Genomic DNA, 20,291 nt, shown 5'->3' with positions numbered 1-20,291 from the left:
ATCCATCCATACCTGTGGTGCATTTAAGTTTTGCACAGTTTGCTGACCACAAGTATATAATATATAGCATTACGGTACAGTAGGCCACTGCTGTACCTACCTCTGTGTCGTCAAGTATACTATCCATCCATACCTGTGGTGCATTTAAGTTTTGCACAGTTTGCTGACCACCAGTATATAATATATAGCATTACGGTACAGTAGGCCACTGCTCTACCTACCTCTGTGTCGTCAAGTATACTATCCATCCATACCTGTGGTGCATTTAAGTTTTGCACAGTTTGCTGACCACCAGTATATAATATATAGCATTACGGTACAGTACAGTAGGCCACTGCTCTACCTACCTCTGTGTCGTCATTCATCAAGTATACTATCCATCCATACCTGTGGTGCATTTCAGTTGTGCGCAGTATATATAGTAGTAGGCCATTGCTATTGATACTGGCATTTAATTCCACACATTAAAAAATGGAGAACAAAAATGTGGAGGTTAAAATAGGGAAAGATCAAGATCCACTTCCACCTCGTGCTGAAGCTGCTGCCACTAGTCATGGCCGAGACGATGAAATGCCATCAACGTCGTCTGCCAAGGCCGATGCCCAATGTCATAGTAGAGAGCATGTAAAATCCAAAAAACAAAAGTTCAGTAAAATGACCCAAAAATCAAAATTGAAAGCATCTGATGAGAAGCGTAAACTTGCCAATATGGCATTTACGACACGGAGTGGCAAGGAACGGCTGAGGCCCTGGCCTATGTTCATGGCTAGTGGTTCAGATTCACATGAGGATGGAAGCACTCATCCTCTCGCTAGAAAAATTAAAAGACTTGCAAAAGCACAGCAAAGAACTGTGCGTTCTTCTAAATCGCAAATCCCCAAGGAGAGTCCAATTGTGTCGGTTGCGATGCCTGACCTTCCCAACACTGGACGGGAAGAGCTTGCGCCTTCCACCATTTGCACGCCCCCTGCAAGTGCTGGAAGGAGCACCCGCAGTCCAGTTCCTGATAGTCAAAATGAAGATGTCACTGTTGAAGTACACCAGGATGAGGATATGGGTGTTGCTGGCGCTGGGGAGGAAATTGACAAGGAGGATTCTGATGGTGAGGTGGTTTGTTTAAGTCAGGCACCCGGGGAGACACCTGTTGTCCGTGGGAGGAATATGGCCATTGACATGCCTGGTCAAAATACAAAAAAAATCAGCTCTTCGGTGTGGAATTATTTCAACACAAATGCGGACAACAGGTGTCAAGCCGTGTGTTGCCTTTGTCAAGCTGTAATAAGTACGGGTAAGGACGTTAACCACCTCGAAACATCCTCCCTTATACGTCACCTGCAGCGCATTCATCATAAGTCAGTGACAAGTTCAAAAACTTTGGATGACAGCGGAAGCAGTCCACTGACCACTAAATCCTGCAAACCACACCACCAACTCCCTCAGTGTCAATTTCCTCCTTACACAGGAAAGCCAATAGTCCTGCAGGCCATGTCACTGTCAAGTCTGACGAGTCCTCTCCTGCCTGGGATTCCTCTGATGCATCCTTGAGTGTAACGCCTCCTGCTGCTGGCGCTGCTGTTGTTGCTGCTGGGAGTCGATCGTCATCCCAGAGGGGAAGTCGGAAGTCCACTTGTACTACTTCCAGTAAGCAATTGACTGTCCAACAGTCCTTTGCGAGGAAGATGAAATATCACAGCAGTCATCCTGCTACAAAGCGGATAACTCAGGCCTTGGCAGCCTGGGCGGTGAGAAACGTGGTTCCGGTATCCACCGTTAATTAAGAGGCAACTAGAGACTTGATTGAGGTACTGTGTCCTCGGTACCAAATACCATCTAGGTTCCATTTCTCTAGGCAGGCGATACCGAAAATGTACACAGACGTCAGAAAAAGAGTCACCACTGTGCTAAAAAATGCAGTTGTACCCAATGTCCACTTAACCACGGACATGTGGCAGGGCAGACTTAGGACTATATGACTGTGATAGCCCACTGGGTAGATGTATTGCCTCCCGCAGCAAGAACAGCAGCGGCGGCACCAGTAGCAGCATCTCGCAAACGCCAACTCGTTCCTAGGCAGGCTACGCTTTGTATCACCGCTTTCCATAAGAGGCACACAGCTGATAACCTCTTACGGAAACTGAGGAACATTATCGCAGAATGGCTTACCCCAATTGGACTCTCCTGGGGATTTGTGACATCGGACAACGCCACCAATATTGTGCGTGCATTACATCTGGGCAAATTCCAGCACGTCCCATGTTTTGCACATACATTGAATTTGGTGGTGCAGAATTATTTAAAAAATGACAGGGGCGTGCAAGAGATGGTGTCGGTGGCCCGAAGAATTGCGGGCCACTTTCGGCATTCAGCCACCGCGTGCCGAAGACTGGAGCACCAGCAAACAGTCCTGAACCTGCCCTGCCATCATCTGAAGCAAGAGGTGATAACGAGGTGGAATTCAACCCTCTATATGCTTCAGAGGATGGAGGAGCAGCAAAAGGCCATTCAAGCCTATACATCTGCCCACGATATAGGCAAAGGAGGGGGAATGCACCTGACTCAAGCGCAGTGGAGAATGATTTCAACGTTGTGCAAGGTTCTGCAACCCTTTGAACTTGCCACACGTGAAGTCAGTTCAGACACTGCCAGCCTGAGTCAGGCAATTCCCCTCAAGAGGCTTTTGCAGAAGAAGCTGGAGACATTGAAGGAGGAGCTAAAACAGAGTGATTCTGCTAGGCATGTGGGACTTGTGGATGGAGCCCTTAATTCGCTTAACCAGGATTCACGGGTGGTCAATCTGTTGAAATCCGAGCACTACATTTTGGCCACCGTGCTCGATCCTAGATTTAAAACCTACGTTGTATCTCTCTTTCCGGCAGACACAAGTCTGCAGAAGTTCAAAGACCTGCTGGTGAGAAAATTGTCAAGTCAAGCGGAACGTGACCCGTCAACAGCTCCTCCTTCACATTCACCCGCAACTGGGGGTGCGAGGAAAAGGCTAAGAATTCCGAGCCCACCCGCTGGCGGTGATGCAGGGCAGTCTGGAGCGAGTGCTGACATCTGGTCCGGACTGAAGGACCTGCCAACGATTACTGACATGTCGTCTACTGTCACTGCATATGATTCTCTCACCATTGAAAGAATGGTGGAGGATTATATGAGTGACCGCATCCAAGTAGGCACGTCAGACAGTCCGTACGTATACTGGCAGGAAAAAGAGGCAATTTGGAGGCCCTTGCAGAAACTGGCTTTATTTTACCTAAGTTGCCCACCCTCCAGTGTGTACTCCGAAAGAGTGTTTAGTGCAGCCGCTCACCTTGTCAGCAATCGGCGTACGAGGTTACTTCCAGAAAATGTGGAGAAGATGATGTTCATCAAAATGAATTATAATCAATTCCTCCGTGGAGACATTCACCAGCAATTGCCTCCAGAAAGTACACAGGGACCTGAGATGGTGGATTCCAGTGGGGACGAATTAATAATCTGTGAGGAGGGGGATGTACACAGTGAAAGGGGTGAGGAATCGGAGGATAATGATGAGGTGGACATCTTGCCTCTGTAGAGCCAGTTTGTGCAAGGAGAGATTGATTGCTTCTTTTTTGGTGGGGGCCCAAAGCAACCAGTCATTTCAGTCACAGTCGTGTGGCAGACCCTGTGGCTGAAATGATGGGTTCGTTAAAGTGTGCATGTCCTGTTTATACAACATAAGGGTGGGTGGGAGGGCCCAAGGACAATTCCATCTTGCACCTCTTTTTTCTTTCATTTTTCTTTGCATCATGTGCTATTTGGGGACAATTTGTTGAAGTGCCATCCTGCCTGACACTGCAGTGCCACTCCTAGATGGGCCAGGTGTTTGTGTCGGCCACTTGTGTCGCTTAGCTTAGTCACACAGCGACCTTGGTGCGCCTCTTTTTTTCTTTGCATCATGTGCTGTTTGGGGACAATTTTTTTGAAGTGCCATCCTGCCTGACACTGCAGTGCCACTCCTAGATGGGCCAGGTGTTTGTGTCGGCCACTTGTGTCGCTTAGCTTAGCCATCCAGCGACCTTGGTGCAGCTCTTTTTTTCTTTGCATCATGTGCTGTTTGGGGACTATTTTTTTGAAATGCCATCCTGTCTGACACTGCAGTGCCACTCCTAGTTGGGCCAGGTGTTTGTGTCGGCCACTTGTGTCGCTTAGCTTAGCCATCCAGCGACCTTGGTGCACCTCTTTTTTTCATTGCATCATGTGCTGTTTGGGGACTATTTTTTGAAGTGCCATCCTGTCTGACACTGCAGTGCCACTCCTAGATGGGCCAGGTGTTTGTGTCGGCCACTTGGGTCGCTTAGCTTAGCATTTCCAGCGACCTCGTTGCAAATTTTAGGACTAAAAATAATATTGTGAGGTGTGAGGTGTTCAGAATAGACTGAAAATGAGTGGAAATTATGGTTATTGAGGTTAATAATACTATGGGATCAAAATGACCCCCAAATTCTATGATTTAAGCTGTTTTTGAGTGTTTTTTGTAAAAAAACACCCGAATCCAAAACACACCCGAATCCGACAAAAAATTTTCAGGGAGGTTTTGGCAAAACGCGTCCGAATCCAAAACACGGCCGCGGAACCGAATCCAAAACCAAAACACAAAACCCGAAAAATTTCTGGTGCACATCACTAACATACACACACTTACACATACTTACCTATATCCAACGTAGCCATTCACGTCCACTTGTCCTGTAGCATCCACGATCACTGTAAATAAAATCACTTGTGTCTAGTCCTCTTCTTTCCAGAAGGCATCCATGGGTTAAAAAAAATAAACCGCAAAAAAAACGGAATGCCAGGACCCCCCGTGACTCAGGAGCCGCCAGCCAATCAGGGAACACCACGTCATAGCGCTCTCCTGATTGGCTGGTGGGTCCCAGCCTGCCAGTCAAGCGCCAGCCAATCAGGAGAGCGCTATGACATGGAGCTTCCTGATTGGCTGGTGGCTCCTTGAGTGACAGGAGTCACGGGGGGTCCCGCGTAAAGAGGATCCATGTGTAAACATGGATCTCTTGTAATTCGAGGGTCCTGGTTTTTTGCGTTTAATGTTTTTTAACCAATGGATACCTACTGGAAAGAAGAGGACTAGACACAAGAGGTAGGTGAGTATTTTATTTTTATTTACAGTGATCGTGGATGCTACAGGACAAGTGGACATGAACGGCTACGTTGGATGTAGGAAAGTATGGGTAAGTGTGTTTATGTATGTGAGTGTGTGTGCAAGTATGTTTTATTAAAGTTTTACTGTCACGGTGTCTGTGTGTTAATTTTAATATTTCTTTTGTTGTAGAACTACAGGTACCAGAGGGCCCGTTAATTCCCCACATGCTGATACTTGTGGTTTTTGTGGTACATGTGCAGCATCATCTCCCTGGCTTGTGGAGCCTGGTGCTGGTTTCAAAAATGCAGGGGACTCCTACTTCTTTTGTTCCCCGTATTTTTGGAACCAGGACCGGTCCAAGAGTCCGGTGCTGGTTGTTTAAATACAGGGAACCCCCAATCAATTTTTTCCCTGTATTTTTGCAACCAGGACCAGCTCAAAGAGCCCGAGGCTGGTTATGCTCTTGGGGGGAACCTGCACGTCAATTTTTTTTTTAATAACACTTTCCTTACTTTTACAGACTGAATCATGCACGGATCTCACTGATCTGTGCATGCTTCTGACTAAGTAATAAAAACATGACCTAAAATCTGCATGTTTTTATTACTAAAAATCGCATGTTTTCTTTACTAAAAAAATGCAAATAATCACATGCAAATCTCGTTTTAACCTTAAAATTTGCACCCTATTACATTTGCGATTTTTAGTAAACAATCGTAAATTACAAACGTGCGATTTTGTTCGATTTTTTTAAACACCTAAAAAAATCGCACCCTACTACATCTAGCCTTATATATATTTTTTATTTCATTTTCCGGTCCGTTATTAAATAGCACATGGTCATCCATCTACTGACAGGACCCAGAGGGGGTAATTCCAAGTTGATCTCAGCAGGAATATTGTTAGCAGTTGGGCAAAACCATGTGCACTGCAGGGGAGGTAGATATAACATGTGCAGAGAGAGTTAGATTTGGGTGGGTTATTTTGTTTCTGTGCAGGGTAAATACTGGCTGCTTTATTTTTAGACTGCAATTTAGATTGCAGATTGAACTCACCACACCCAAATCTAACTCTCTCTGCACATGTTATATCTGTCTCCCCTGCAGTGCACATGGTTTTGCCCAACTGCTAACAAAATTCCTGCTGCGATCAACTTGGAATTACCCCCAGAGAGTGTAAACATACAAGAACCGGAATATACCATATCTACATGGAATATAGAGCGTGGGTGGAGTGGTATTATACAACCTATTACATGAATGTCCTTGCGGGCTCGCCTCGCTCCGCTACTGCTGCATTTACAACCGTTTACTATTTTTAATTGTAAACCAGGCCAATGGTAAATCAAGCAAAACGTGTGTTGACCGTGTGTCGGCTATTGTCATATCGATCTTTTGTACCTGTTGACCTTAAGCACTGTCTTCCTTTTACCTGTCGACCTTTTGACCCTGTCGACCTAATGCATGTCAACCATATGGTGTTGATCTACTGACTGTCTATCTAGACACTATCTATCTATACATTGGCAGTCACATAAGACTTTCTAGCTGGCATTATTCACTGATTTTGCAAAAATGTATAATTTTACTGGCAACCTTCCAGCGATTTGCAAATCACCGTATGTAATAATATTGTAAAACAATTGTCAGAATCAGCCCTTTTAAAAATCATTCCACTGCACGTTGCTGTCCCATTTTTTTTTATATTCCAGATACAAGTGTTCTGATGTAGTACTACAAGTCTCCTGATGTAATAGGTTACTAGTTTAAAAATTGCCTCCAAAACCACCAGAAAATAAACTCACAAACAACAGAGGTGCTTCTGGCTGGCAAAATGAACGTTAAAAACAAAAATGCTTATTAATCAGCCCTTCCCTGCCACAGTATCACCAGTACTTGCACTCAAAGGCATAATCGGTGGGACAAAAAATGTAACACCCCTGAGAAAGTAGATACCAGCACTATGCCTGGACAGGCTGGGCTGGGAACACCATAACAGTATTGGTGTATCTATAACAGGTATCAGAGGTACCCTGCACACAGGCCCACACAGTTCACCAAGCACATATATACCCCTTTTCCACCTAGAAGCACGGGTCGCAGCCGGGAACCTGACACGTGTGCTACCCGGCTGCAGCCCGTGCTCAGCCCCCTTTCCCACTGCACTCACCAATCCGGCATATTGCCGGGTTGGTGACGCAGCTGGCAAGGTGGCAGGGGTGGTGCTGGGAGATCACATGATCTCCCAGCACCGCCCTTCCATACACTGTGAACGGGAGCCGTGACGCATCGACACTGCTTCCGTTTACACTGCACAGCTTACCAGGTTGAACTCGTGTTCAACCCGGTAAGCTACCCGGGTAGGATTCCCGGATCTGGGTTATTTGCAGAGGGACCCTCTTCCACTAGCAAAAAACACGGGTAAATGCGCGCCCCGTGCATTTACCCGTGTTTTTTGAGCTAGTGGAAAAGGGGTGATAGATGATGCTTACCTGTACACTGTCGCTGCAGAAATGTGTACATGTTGTGGTTACCATTATCCCAGAGATCTGCACATGTATAGCAGAACAATCACTGAGAAAATGGTGCAGGCACTATACTCCCAGAGATCACTGCTTGCACAGTAGAGTCTGACACAGTTGCAGAGCCCACTCACAGACTGCACATGCCCCCCCCCCCCCACCCCCCCTCTCTCTTAATCCACATAGCAGGGGTACTTACAGTGTGGGTTCTCCTGCCAGGATGTCCACAAACCCCTGCCTAGGGCTGAACAAGGTACCACTTACAAGGAGGTGCCAGTTTGACTGTCTGTGTCACTCACAGACAGTCAAAGACTCAGAATATGTGACTGTCTGAGTGACAACGGCAATTTCTCAGTCTAGGCATGGACACAGTGGGAATTGTGTTGCACTACTGGATAAATACCATGAGATGCTGTAGAGTAGGGATGGCCATCATTGACCATCGATGATTGAAAACCATCAATGGTTTATGGCCGATGATGAATATTTCACCATCGATGGTGGAGAACCAGATGGTTTCCCGCCATCGATAGTAACTGTATACCCCAATGCAGTGCGGTGGGGCGGAGCCTTTTCTGCCATACTAACGTTTGTGCCAACGTTTTGACTGAATAAAGTATATGGAAAATACAAAGAATTAGTTTGAAATATCTTCTTTGCATTATTCTAATAATTTTTATAGCCAAAACTCTGGAGTGAAAAGTCTATGGCAGGTGAGGCAGTGCCTCACCTGCTTATCTTCTCCGCACATCTCTGATTAACACTAACCAAATTTCCAGGAGTTTATACTGCTGCACCTGTGTATAATGCCCAGATGTACCCGTTGGCTCATATGTTGCATGTAAATCTGGCTCTGGTGCTAGCCAGTGGCTCCTAAGCCATTTAGCTCACTGCACGTCCCTGGCTATACCCAGTGGTTGTTTTTTTGTTGTTTTCAGGGCTGCTGCTGCACAGAGCTGCAGACTGTCAGCCAGCATCCCTGCACCACCCCTCTGTCTCTTACATTGCGTAAGAGCTGGGAATAGAATGTCCCACCTCTTTCACAGACTGACCTGTCATTCACAACTCAGCCCAGCCCCCAGCTCTCAGATTCAGGAACCATCTATGGTTTGTGTCACCATTGCCACACCATTTCTACTGCAGAGGGGTCGAGGAGCAAGTGCTGATTAGAGGAGCCTATCACATGCTCCTGTGACCCGTGGAGATTAGCAGCAGCTGCAGCCTCTTGGGAGATTCACAGTGAGAACAGAACAGCAACAGTAAAATGAAGCTTGGGGGTGGGGTGTTGGGATGGGAAGGAGTAGGAGGGTAATTGGTATCGATAGGAAAAGTTTATAAATAAATTGTGAGTGGGTTTTATTGTGATAGTCATGGGAAAGTTAAGTTGAAGGGGTAACTTGTTTTGGGGGGATTATTTAACATGAGGGTTTTTTTATTAGACAGAGGGTGGTACAGTAATGACTGTGACTGGAATTACTTTTGTGGATAAGGGAATGTTTATATGGGGGATGGTTAGTTACAGAGAATCCGTATTATATGGCAATCATTCACAGAATCTGAAACATAGAATGCCAGTCAAACCACTGACTGTGCGTCACCTATTATGTTATTCCCAGCCCACCCTGTCTAAGGCTAGTGCTGGTAGCGGTTCTTTTGTGGGCACCACATGTTTATAAGACAATTTTGAGACTTTGAGCAATATTCAATTGTTATCGCAGCAGCAGCCACTAGATGGCGTCCCAAGGAGCAATTAAATTGTTGCTTCGTTCAGGCATGATGGTTGCCGGTGCTGGCATTTCAGCTAACACCCCGGGAAGTGGTAAGCTGAAATGTGAGAAAAGTTACCTGTTTAGGCGCCCATTACTTTAGTCGGCTTTATGGACACAATAGCCACACACAAAAAAGATCAATTGAATATCGCCTTACGGTCTCCCGTCACTTTATACGGGAGATCGGGTGCGATATAACAATTGAATATCACCCTTTGAGTACTAGAGCTGCTAACACTTTGGGGAGGAGGGAGCAGATATTCAGAGTTGGCTGCTTCAAACGGAGCTGTGGCTGAGATGCAGAAGACTTTGAATAGTTGCTAAATGTTCCAACTCATATAGTTGCTGAAAACTGCAAGATCTGTCCACAAAGCAGACTAGTGTGTAACTCTAAATAGGGCTCAAAATTTTTTGATACCAATGATGGGGACAGTGGAGCTTAACCTAGGTATAGGCCTAGTATATATTTCAGAGCCAGAGTAGCTCAATCTGACTGTATTGTTTACATTAATCTATTCAGTTCCATCATATGTATTTTTTATGTGGACCATAGGTTGAGCAGTGTATAAAATATACCATTTCTTTGCAGTTTACATTTGTCCTACCGTAATGTTTCTTTAATCACTGACTTCAGCCAAGGCATCTCGGTGATATGTTCTCTAGTAGGAACAGTCTCTCCGGGCACAACAGTAGCCAACTCCTGGTACAAAGCCTCCTGGACCTCCATGTCTCTTGACAGATGGTATAAAGCCCATGCTAAAGTGTTCGACGTCTAAAGCAGAGCGAGAAGAGGAATTATCCCCTAAATATAATACCTATAGATTGAGCAAACGGAACACGGATTTATGAGGTTAAATATATACTTTACGGTGGAAACATTTAGAGCTAATGTTGACAGGACTGCCACCTGCATAACCCATTTTGCTTCACTGTCTATGAATTGACCATTGATGGGTCAATGCGTCAACTGGCACTGAGATTATTCCACGTTCAAGCCAGTCAGTAGGTATATGTTGTCCATTGATAAGAAGCAAGAACAAAAATAGAAATGAATAAGTAAATCTAAATCCATACCTACACTAAGTATACATACTACGGCATTACATCTTTTTGTCATGTTCTAAAAAATTAGTTTTTTTTCTATGCTCTCCTATTAAAATAAGTGTTATAGTCATTAACAAATCTGTTCCAGCATAAATATTTTGATGATTTGACTTTTTTTGTAATGCATAAGTTTGGATCAAATGAAGGGGGGAGGGGGGAGGAAACATGGTGGAGAAGTGGTGGATATGCTTTTAGAGATACCAGCTGACTATTTCCAGATAGCGTTTCAAATTTTATTTTACGTATGTTGCTTTTACCATATGTACTAATACACTTCTCCTGCTGTGTTATACCATATTGTTTTCCTATGCACTTCTGAATGTAATTATCTGCAGGATTGTAGTTACTGTACTTATCTTTACTTCTCTCAGGCAAGATTCATACCAGTAGTACAAGGTAATGTTATTCAAGGAGACTTACATGATCTACAGATAATCCTTTCTACCTAGATTGTTTGGTATGCGGATGGCCCTTTCAGTGCAGTGCAGTGGTTATTAAATATCACAATATTGGCACCATGATTATGTTTTCACATAAATGGAAAACATAAACTGAGAGAAAGAGAGAGAAAATGAAATACCGTGTCCACTCCAGCCAGTAGCAGTTCGGCCACACTGCCATACACCTCCTTGGTGGTCAATTTACCACTGGATAGTAGATATGTCAGGTACTCTCCCTCTATCTCCTCACCACGATCCAAGCTTGCTTGTATCTTCTCCATTTTCTGATCTATCAACTTGTTTCCTAGATTTAACAGACAAAGGTATTTACCTATGTGTCTCATTCACCGCTATCTGCAGATAATGCGCTTTTCAGCCTATAACTAACGCATGAAAAGTGAAAACCACGATTATAATAAGTAATGGTTTCCTAGGGTCTTGCTCCCACCACTGTGTATTGACGTCTTAATTACACTTGTTAAGTTTTTGGGAGACAGGTCTCCAGACTCCTGAAAGAAGGGCAACTCTTTTGCAACCCCCAACTTCTCAAGTTAGGTGTGCAGGGTTTGATAACACGGTTTGCTATGAATAGCGTTGTCATGGTCTATTCTGCAGATCAGCAATTTCCGCAAGTTTTTGAGTAACTGGTCAGGAATTACACTATTTGTAGAGCTACATCCTTACCTCTTCAGTCTCACTCTTCTTGGACATACTATATGCTACAAACGTTGTGGATTTACTATGTGCAGCTACTTCTTTTCCGGAGTTCTGTGGTAAGCAATTTTAGACTTACTTACTGTTGTGCAGCACATTGCCGGAAACCTGTGCATTTCTTTTGTATATATTTTTTACTTGAGCTTAGTACTTTTACAAGACCTTACTATCTCTCTGATACAAACTAACTGAACTACAGAGCACCCTATTATGTGCTGTGTGTGGTGGGTTCCGAGCCACGAATGTGTTTTGGAGTTAGTATGCCAGTAGCGAAAAAAAGGGGACTGTGAGTGGGAGCTATGGGAAAAACAAAGCCTATGTTCTAACCTGGCCTCTAAACCGTTCTTATGCCAACTGTCAACTCAATCGATTCAGAGGTTTATAACAGAGCAAAAAAGCTTAAAGTAGAGATGAGCGGGTCGGGTTTACTTGGTTTTACTCGGATTTACTCAGTTCTCAAAACGGCATCTTATTGGCTCACAGATGTCACGTGTTTTGGATAGCCAATAGAAAAAATCAGGATAAAACCGAACTGCCGTTTATTCTGGCGTTAAATCCGTACCCGCTCATCTCTATCTTAAAGAGGCCTTCATCAGATTTCATAAGACTATAGCTATAATCCATCCTCTCTGGCATCTTAATCATAAGAATCAAAGAGCAGTTAGTTGTTTTCCCTGCTGGTTTAAACTTACCAAATTCAAACATATAATCCCAGCTTTGAATGTACCATTTCCAGAAGGGTAATATATTGTTGGTCCAGGATGGCAGGAAACTTACGAACACTGAATTTGTCAACATGTCACCAATAGAGGTGATAAACTTTTTGGTGTCAGGTGGGATGACCTTGTCCACACAACCAATACGGGTCTCAAATAGTATGTATGAGATAGCTGAAATGTAAATGAGAGGGATGATAGTACCAGAGTAAAACCTACTTTCTACATACTTTCTACAGATTCAAAAGTACAGTAATAAAAGCAGACAAGAGGGAATTTCAGAGAAAGACAACAGAGGCACAAAAGGCAAATCTGGAGCTGAAACAGGGATGCAATTTAGTAAAATGTTTAAACTGATAAGAGGCTAAGGGGGTTATTCAGAGTTGTTAGCAAACCAAAAAGTTAGCAATTGGGAAAAACCATGGTGCACTGCAGGTGGGGCAGATATAATATGTGCAGAGAGATTAGATTTGGGTGGGGTGTGTTCAAACTGAAATCTAAATTGCAGTGTAAAAATAAAGCAGCCTGTATTTACCCTGCACAGAAACAATATAACCCACCCAGGGGCGAGGCCAGAACTTTATGGGCACCATAGCAACATTTTCAAGGGGCCTCTGTGCTTCTAGAGAGACATCTCTCCACAGAAGGTGTTAATCTTATGCCCCATAATAGTGCCTTAGTTCATTTTCTGAACCATAGTAGTGCCTTAGTTAAAGTTATGCCCATTAGTAGTGTCCTAGTTTATTTTTCCCTAGTTTGCATGATGTCACATTGTAGGGCTGCCAGTACACATAATGCAACACAGTACCTCCTTTAAAACATTATGACATACAGTGTCTCCAGTACCTCCTTTAAAACATTATGACAGTTCATAATATGCCACACTATAGTGCCTCCACTTCATATTATGTCACATTACAGTAGCCCAGTTCATATTATGTAACATTATAATGTCATCCAGTTTATTTTCTTTTTTTTTTTAAACATTTTATTGAAGAAATGCACAACATACAAAAAATATATGCATAAGTAATAAGTAGATCTGCAACAGCAAATGAGTTAAAGCAAACATGAAATATATCAGGTAAACAGATAAAAATGAATGTTGAGGGGGTCACACGTCCCGCACATCGCACACAAACACATAACAAATCAAAAGGCAACAACACAATCAATTTTAAGCAGTGTCAACGAGAGCTCAAAACGGAGGACAGTTTGAGGAGAGCATCTCCAAGTTGTACCAGGAGGTAAGTAATACACCTTTCCGCATTATATCTCTTTGGGCCAGAGGCAAAGTTTTTATATAAGGCAACCAGGTTTTAAAAAATTTGTCTGCCCTCGCCTCCTTATTAATGGACATTTCTAACCAATCCATATTGAATAAATGAGTGATTCTAGGCAGTAATAACGTAAGGGTCAAAGTGTCTGAGGATATCCACTGTGAGAGGATGGTCTTCCTCCCTGCGGCAGCAATTTTTGCTATTAAGTTGCGGTGTCCCATGGGCGGCCTCCCACTAGAAGTCGGATATATATCCCAAAGGGCCCATTCAGGAGAAAGGGCGAAAGATATACCCAGGGTGTTTTGAATATAATTCTGTACAAGCGACCAAAACTTGGCCACCTCAGGGCAGCTCCATAAACAATGATAGAGATCTGCATCAGGAGCTTGACACTTAAAACAGGCAGAAGTCGATGATATACCCATGAGACAGCGCAACCTAGGTGTAATATAAGATCTATGTAAGATCTGATACGTCATTTCTGCATAAGATGTTGAAATCAAAAGTTTGTTAAGCCGTACAAAGGCATCAAGTATAGATTTGAAAGGTAAAGATGGAAAATCATTTGTCCACTTAGCCATACCCGTAGACAGAGTATCAACATTCACGGATCGTTTGATATGTACATAAATAACAGATGTGGAGCAACCCCTCCCTGGGCAGCAACGTAGCGCACCATCCAGCACGTTCGCCTTGTCAGATATAGACAATTTAGACACCACCTTTGTAGCGTAACTGCGTATCTGAAAATAAAGAAAAAGGGGGATATACAAATGAGGGAATTTCTCCACCAAACAATCGTGGGAGAGCACTTTAAGGGAGGTTGGATCTAAAATCTGGTGAAGTAAGTGCAAACCTCCAAAATACCAGTCCCTAAGCACAGTAGATGTAGTAGTGTAAGGCATTTGAAAGTCCTTGTTGTGTGATAGTGGAAGAAATAGTGTGGTATAGGTCGAGATGCCCATCCGGGAGCGAGACCGTCTCCATGCCATACAAGTACTAATTAATAATAGGTTACAGGCCACATGTGGAGGATATGTAGTGGGTTTCATATGTAGTAAACTAGGGAGGAGAATGTCTGGACAAAAGGCTTGTTCCAAATCAGTATTTGCAAAATCAGAGCAATCAACTGCTAATCTGTATTGTGCTGCTAAAACATAACTGCGTATACAAGGCAAGTTAATACCCCCATAGTTTTGACTTTGGCTTAACTTAAAAAGTGAAATTCTAGGCTTTTTCCCCGCCCATATGAATTTAATCATGGCCGTAGACAGTAACCGAATGTCTGAATCCTTAAGCATCAAATGGAGCATTTGTATAGGATAAAGCAATCTGGGGAACGAGATCATTTTAATTAAATGGCATCTGCCAATGTATGAAAGCGGGAGGTATTTCCAAGATTGAAAATCTGCCATAATGCGAGAGATTACTGTCGGGAAATTAACCGTATAAAGGTCAGAAGCACCGGGATATTAAGTCCCAAATATTTCAGAGAGGAGTGTGCCCATTTAAAAGGAAATCACCCATCCCACCCCTCCACAGCTTTTGAATGTAATGCCAAGGCCTCTGTTTTAGATTCATTTACCTGGAACCCTGAAATGGACTCAAAGGTATGAAGCAGTCTTAAAAAACTGGGGAAGGCCTCTTGAGGGTTAGCAAAATATAATAACAAGTCGTCAGCATAGGCCGAAACCTTAAGCTCATGAGAACCAATTTTTATGCCTAGACAGTCAGTATTGTTGTAGAATTGCCTAATAAGGGGATCAAGGGCTAAGTCGAAAAGTAGGGGAGATAAGGGGCAACCCTGCTAAGTGCCCCTGTGGAGTGAGAAACTATCAGTGTTCAAGCCGTTTACCATGAGAAACGCGGTCGGGCTAGAGTATAACATGCGAAAAAGTCGGACAAAAGAGGAACCAAAATTTTGTAGGTGAAAAAGCCTAAGGAGATGGTTCCAGGAAACTCGATCAAAGGCTTTATCGGCGTCACAGCTGACCAATAAAGAACTTCCCCCAGTTACTCCCGCTGGGTTGTGTAAGAGCAGCGACCACTTGTCTATTATTATGTACAGAGGACCTGCCTTTCACAAAACCAGATTGGGAATGGTGAAGCAACTTTGGAAGCAGTAACTGTAGACGCTGTGCCAGCAAGGTAGTGAATAGTTTTAAATCTTGGTTTAGTAAAGATATGGGGCGGTAGGACTGTATTAAAGTGGGATCCTTCCCAGGTTTGGGTATCAGGATAATGTGGGCTTGAGTAAAGGAGGGAGGTGGGGCTTGGCCAGAAAGAATTGAATTAAAAAGGACAACTAAATGAGGGACGATATGTGGAGCCAATATTTTATAATATTCTGCGGATAGGCCATCGGGGCCTGGAGCCTTACCATTGGTTAGGCGTTTTATCACAGATAAAATTTCTAAGTCATTGGTAGGGGCAGTAAGAGATTCATGTTCCTCATCCGTCAAAACAGGTGAACCTGCCAATCTGAGGAAGGACATACCTAAAGAAGGGTGATCCGGTGGAGCAGCATACAATGTCTTAAAATAATTCAAAAAAGAATCTGTTATTTCTAAGGGAACAGTTAAAACCTGTCCGTCTGAGAGAATCTGCAAGACAGTAAATGGGGGGCGTTGACTTCTAACCACGTTAGCCAGCAATTTGCCTGACCTATTACCCCATCTAAAGTATCAATGTTTTTGAAAATCTAAGACCCATTGAGCACGCTCGGTACATAGAGTGTCATAAAGGTGTTTAGTGGTCAAATATGTGTGGCGAGTCTCAGCGGTGTCAGATCTCAACATATTTGCATATGCTGCGGTCAATGCCTGCCCAAGATCCGTATACCTCTGATTAAGTACTCTCCGTTTATGGGCAACATAATTAATTATATGACCACGCAGTACCGGTTTTGATGCGGCCCAGAACAGATTAATGTCGTCCATGTGTTGTAGATTGTCATCCACATAATTTAGAAAATGTCGTTCTAAATCTAATTTGAAGTCAGGGGAGTCAAACAGATACGAGGGAAATCTCCAATTAAATGAAGTAATTGAGGGATTAGAAAGAGATAAAGTGAACCAGGTAGGGGCGTGATCGGAGATGACAATATTTTCCACCTTAGATTGAGAGACCCTGGAAAGTAAATGTGTAGGCAAAAGCCAAAAGTCAATTCTAGTGGAGGTGCGGTGAGGATGAGAATAAAAGGTGTAATCCCTTTCCACAGGATATTGATGACGCCACGGGTCTGACAGCTGCAAGGAAGAAACAAAAAATCGTAATGCGGATGGCGCGCTACCCCGCCCCCCGGTACCTGATCTGTCTAACATAGGGTCCAAAGTAGCATTAAAATCCCCACCCAAAATGACGGCCCCTTCAGCCCATTCCTGTAATTTAACATAAAGATCGGTAAAAAAGGCACCATTCGGGCCATTGGGTGCATATATAGTGGCTATCGTGTAAATTGAGTTTTCAATGCGCAGTTTAACAAATAGAAATCTGCCTTCAGAGTCACACAGTTTATCAAGGACAACATAACGTAGAGACTTATGAAGAAGCAGCATCACACCCCTTTTTTTAGTCGTAAAGGAGGCAGAGAAGAATTCCCCTATCCAAGTGTCCCGCAATTTATTATTGTCACCCTCCCTCCAATGGGTCTCCTGGAGTACCGCTACGTCCGGTTTAAGACGTTTAAGGTGTTGTAACACCTTTTTCCTCTTTATAGGGGTATTTAAGCCCTCCACATTCCAGGATAGGAATTTAATATGTGTTTTTCTACTCAGTGATAAAGTAGCAGGGTCTATAGGATGAGCCAATACCACATTTAGTAAAAGAAGTCAATTTGAATACAGCAAGGAAAGGAGTCCCCCATGTCCCAGCGAGCAAGGGAACTACAAGGTGCGACTGCGTGTGACCCCCCAACCCCAACAACAGCATACAACAAAAGAAGACGAACAAAATAACATATGACATAAGTCCTGCAGCTCTTCCATTTTGTAACATTATAAGAACCAACGCAATAGACCAGAGCAGTCTATCATGAAACAAATAGAAACCTCTGATATGAATAAGGGGGGAAAGGAGCTGGAGGAAAAAGGAAAGACTAACAAAAGGGAGAGAGGGGTGAAGAGAGCTAGAAAAGGAAGAGAAAAAGGAAAGAACAAAAAAGCAGGCAATGAGATGGAACAAGAATAAGACCCCGGGAACGGCGTCAGTCAGAAACAGCCCGGGACATAAAATAACAGTTAACCACAACATGATGAAATAAACAGTGAGAAACATCATGATGATAATTGCAATAAGAACAATTGCACAATACTAGCTGGCATGACAGTCAATCACTCCGCGGCAGTAGAGATAGCAGGAAGAGAGGCCACGAAAGTCTTGGCTGGTTCCACTGAATCAAAAAAGAATTGTTTGCCGTCATGATGTACTCGAAGTTTGGCAGGGTATAGAAGAGCAAAGCGAACTCCAGCCTCGAACAGTAACTTGCACACCAGCGAAAATTCACGGCGTTTCATCGCCACCTGATAAGAGAAGTCCTGAAACAACATCAAACGATTCCCTTGATAGGACAGATCTTGAGCTTTGCGGTATGCCTCCATGACACAAACTTTATCCGTGTAATTAAGGAACCGGAATATAACAGGCCGAGGTCTGCGCTGGTCAGTCCGACGGCCAGGTCCAACGCGATGAACTCTTTCAATCAGGAAGGAGCCGGAAGCAGGTGCGCAATGAAGTTCCTGCAGCAGCCAGGTTGAGACCATATCCATGAGATCCCTTTGGCAGACCGACTCAGGCAGACCAATCAGACGTAAGTTATTCCAACGATTTCGGTTTTCAAGGTCCTCTAACTTGTCGTGTACTGCTGTGAGGGACGTTTCATGTGTATCAATCAGTGCTTTTGCAGCGGACAAATCATCCTCAAGATCTGAGATCCGTTGTTCTGCCTCATCCAGACGTGTCTCATGTACTTTTATTTGCACCATGGTAGAGTCAATCGCCTCCTTCAAACTTGCCAATTTTTTGTCAAGCAGCGGGGAGATAATATCAGAAATTTCTTGTGCTTTAGCGACAGAGGCAGATGCATATTTGGTCGAATCCGAGACTCCTGCAAGGATGTTATCTCTTGGGAGATCGGAGTGGAAGCTCTGGTTTCACGATTTTTAGTAGCCTGGTTACCTTTACCACCCTTCTGTTGCTTGGCCATATATTTATCCATGACAAAACAGGTGACGTGGTACCAAAAAAATAATCACTATATAAAAGATGAAAAAATAAAAAATAAAATAAAAATACAAATAAAAAAGCAGACACTGCAGGTGTCTGACCAGCAGGGGGAGCCAAAGTCAAAGCCAGCAAACAAACAAGAAAAAAATAAAAATAAAATCCACCTCGTGTGCAGTGTGTTTAGCAGAGGGCAAAGAGATCAGGCCAGGTAGAGGAGAAGCAGCTGAGAAGTACCTGGGAGGCCCCACAGGACTGATGACTTCAGGAAGTTGGTGAGTGTAGTCTCCAGGGGTGACAAACTCAGCCTTCCAGCGGGTCTGAGATGTGGGAGACAGGAGGTGACACACAGCAGGGCAGTAGCTGCAGGTCCACAGTGCCGTTTACAGCCCTCAGTACTCACACTGGCCGCCTCACAGAGTCCCAGGAGCAGGGGAAGACAGAGGGGGAAAAGAGCCCAGCCGATCCAAGATGGCGGCCGCGGGTGGGAGCGCCGACTAAAACCAGTCGGCGGTAACCAGATCCGGCAGATCTAACCAGATCTGCCAGATCTGGCAGTAACAGGGCAGTGGAGAGCCGGGACCAGCGTCCACTTGTCCACCACTATCTCCAGTACCCCAGGTGACAGTATGGGGGTACAGCTCCCGGCGCCAGCAGTGTGTAATAGGCGCCCAGCGTGCGAGGAGCAGAGAGCTCACCTAAAATGCAGCCTGTTGCAGGGGCTGCCCACCGGAAGTCTTCTCCAGTTTATTTTCTACCACATTACAATAGAGCTTTTGTTTGTATCCTATACATATAGGTCCAGGAGCATACCTATATGTATTGTAGACCCCAAGGCCAAAGATTGTAAGGGCCCTTATGTACCACCCAATGGTGAAAAATGTATATAACACATGTAACTCATACTTTCCTACTCTCCCGAAATGGCCGGGAGGCTCCCTAAATGGCCGAGAGGCTCCCGAAAATCGGGTGGTGCTCCCGGACACCCAGAAGAGTTAGAAAGTCTCCCAGCTGGCAGCCGAGGTCCCACACCCCCTGGGGAAACACTTAAGTATCCCCCGCAGTGGGGGTGCCGAAGACGCGATTTTCATCATCGTGACCCCGCCCCCTGTCCCACTATGCCGGTGTTGACGCACACTTGCACAGCAGAGCATACTAGTTCAGGGCAGGCACGGAGACCACATTTCAGCAGCAGCAGATCCCACTTCCTGTCCCAGCGCACATTGTGGGAACTTAGACCTCATGGGGGCCCCCTTCCTCAAACAATCACCAATCGCAGTCAGTAAATGTATACCAAGTCCCTTATTCACATTACACTACACAGTAGTACCCCTTATACACATTACGCCACACAGTAGTTACCCTTATACATATTTCCCACGGTAGCAGTGCCCCTTACACA

The 20,291-nt window shown here is 44.3% G+C and overlaps 1 protein-coding gene across 1 annotated transcript in view; it reads right to left on the bottom strand.

Annotated features, from left to right (window-relative positions):
- Window positions 1–20,291, bottom strand: part of LOC134944945 (sterol 26-hydroxylase, mitochondrial-like) — a 63,292-nt gene that overhangs the window by 28,575 nt on the left and 14,426 nt on the right. The window contains exons 2-4 of the mRNA XM_063933892.1: window positions 12,366–12,563; window positions 11,100–11,263; window positions 10,021–10,187 (exon numbers count right to left, since the gene is read on the bottom strand). Of these exons, the coding sequence (XP_063789962.1) occupies window positions 10,021–10,187; window positions 11,100–11,263; window positions 12,366–12,563 (529 nt within the window). The remainder of the gene's footprint in view (window positions 1–10,020; window positions 10,188–11,099; window positions 11,264–12,365; window positions 12,564–20,291) is intronic.

This window comes from Pseudophryne corroboree, chromosome 7, assembly GCF_028390025.1.
Source record: "Pseudophryne corroboree isolate aPseCor3 chromosome 7, aPseCor3.hap2, whole genome shotgun sequence".
Classification (NCBI taxonomy): Eukaryota; Metazoa; Chordata; class Amphibia; order Anura; family Myobatrachidae; genus Pseudophryne; species Pseudophryne corroboree.
Note: the sequence above shows the minus strand (reverse complement) of the source record. Positions and strands in the feature narration are given on the sequence as shown.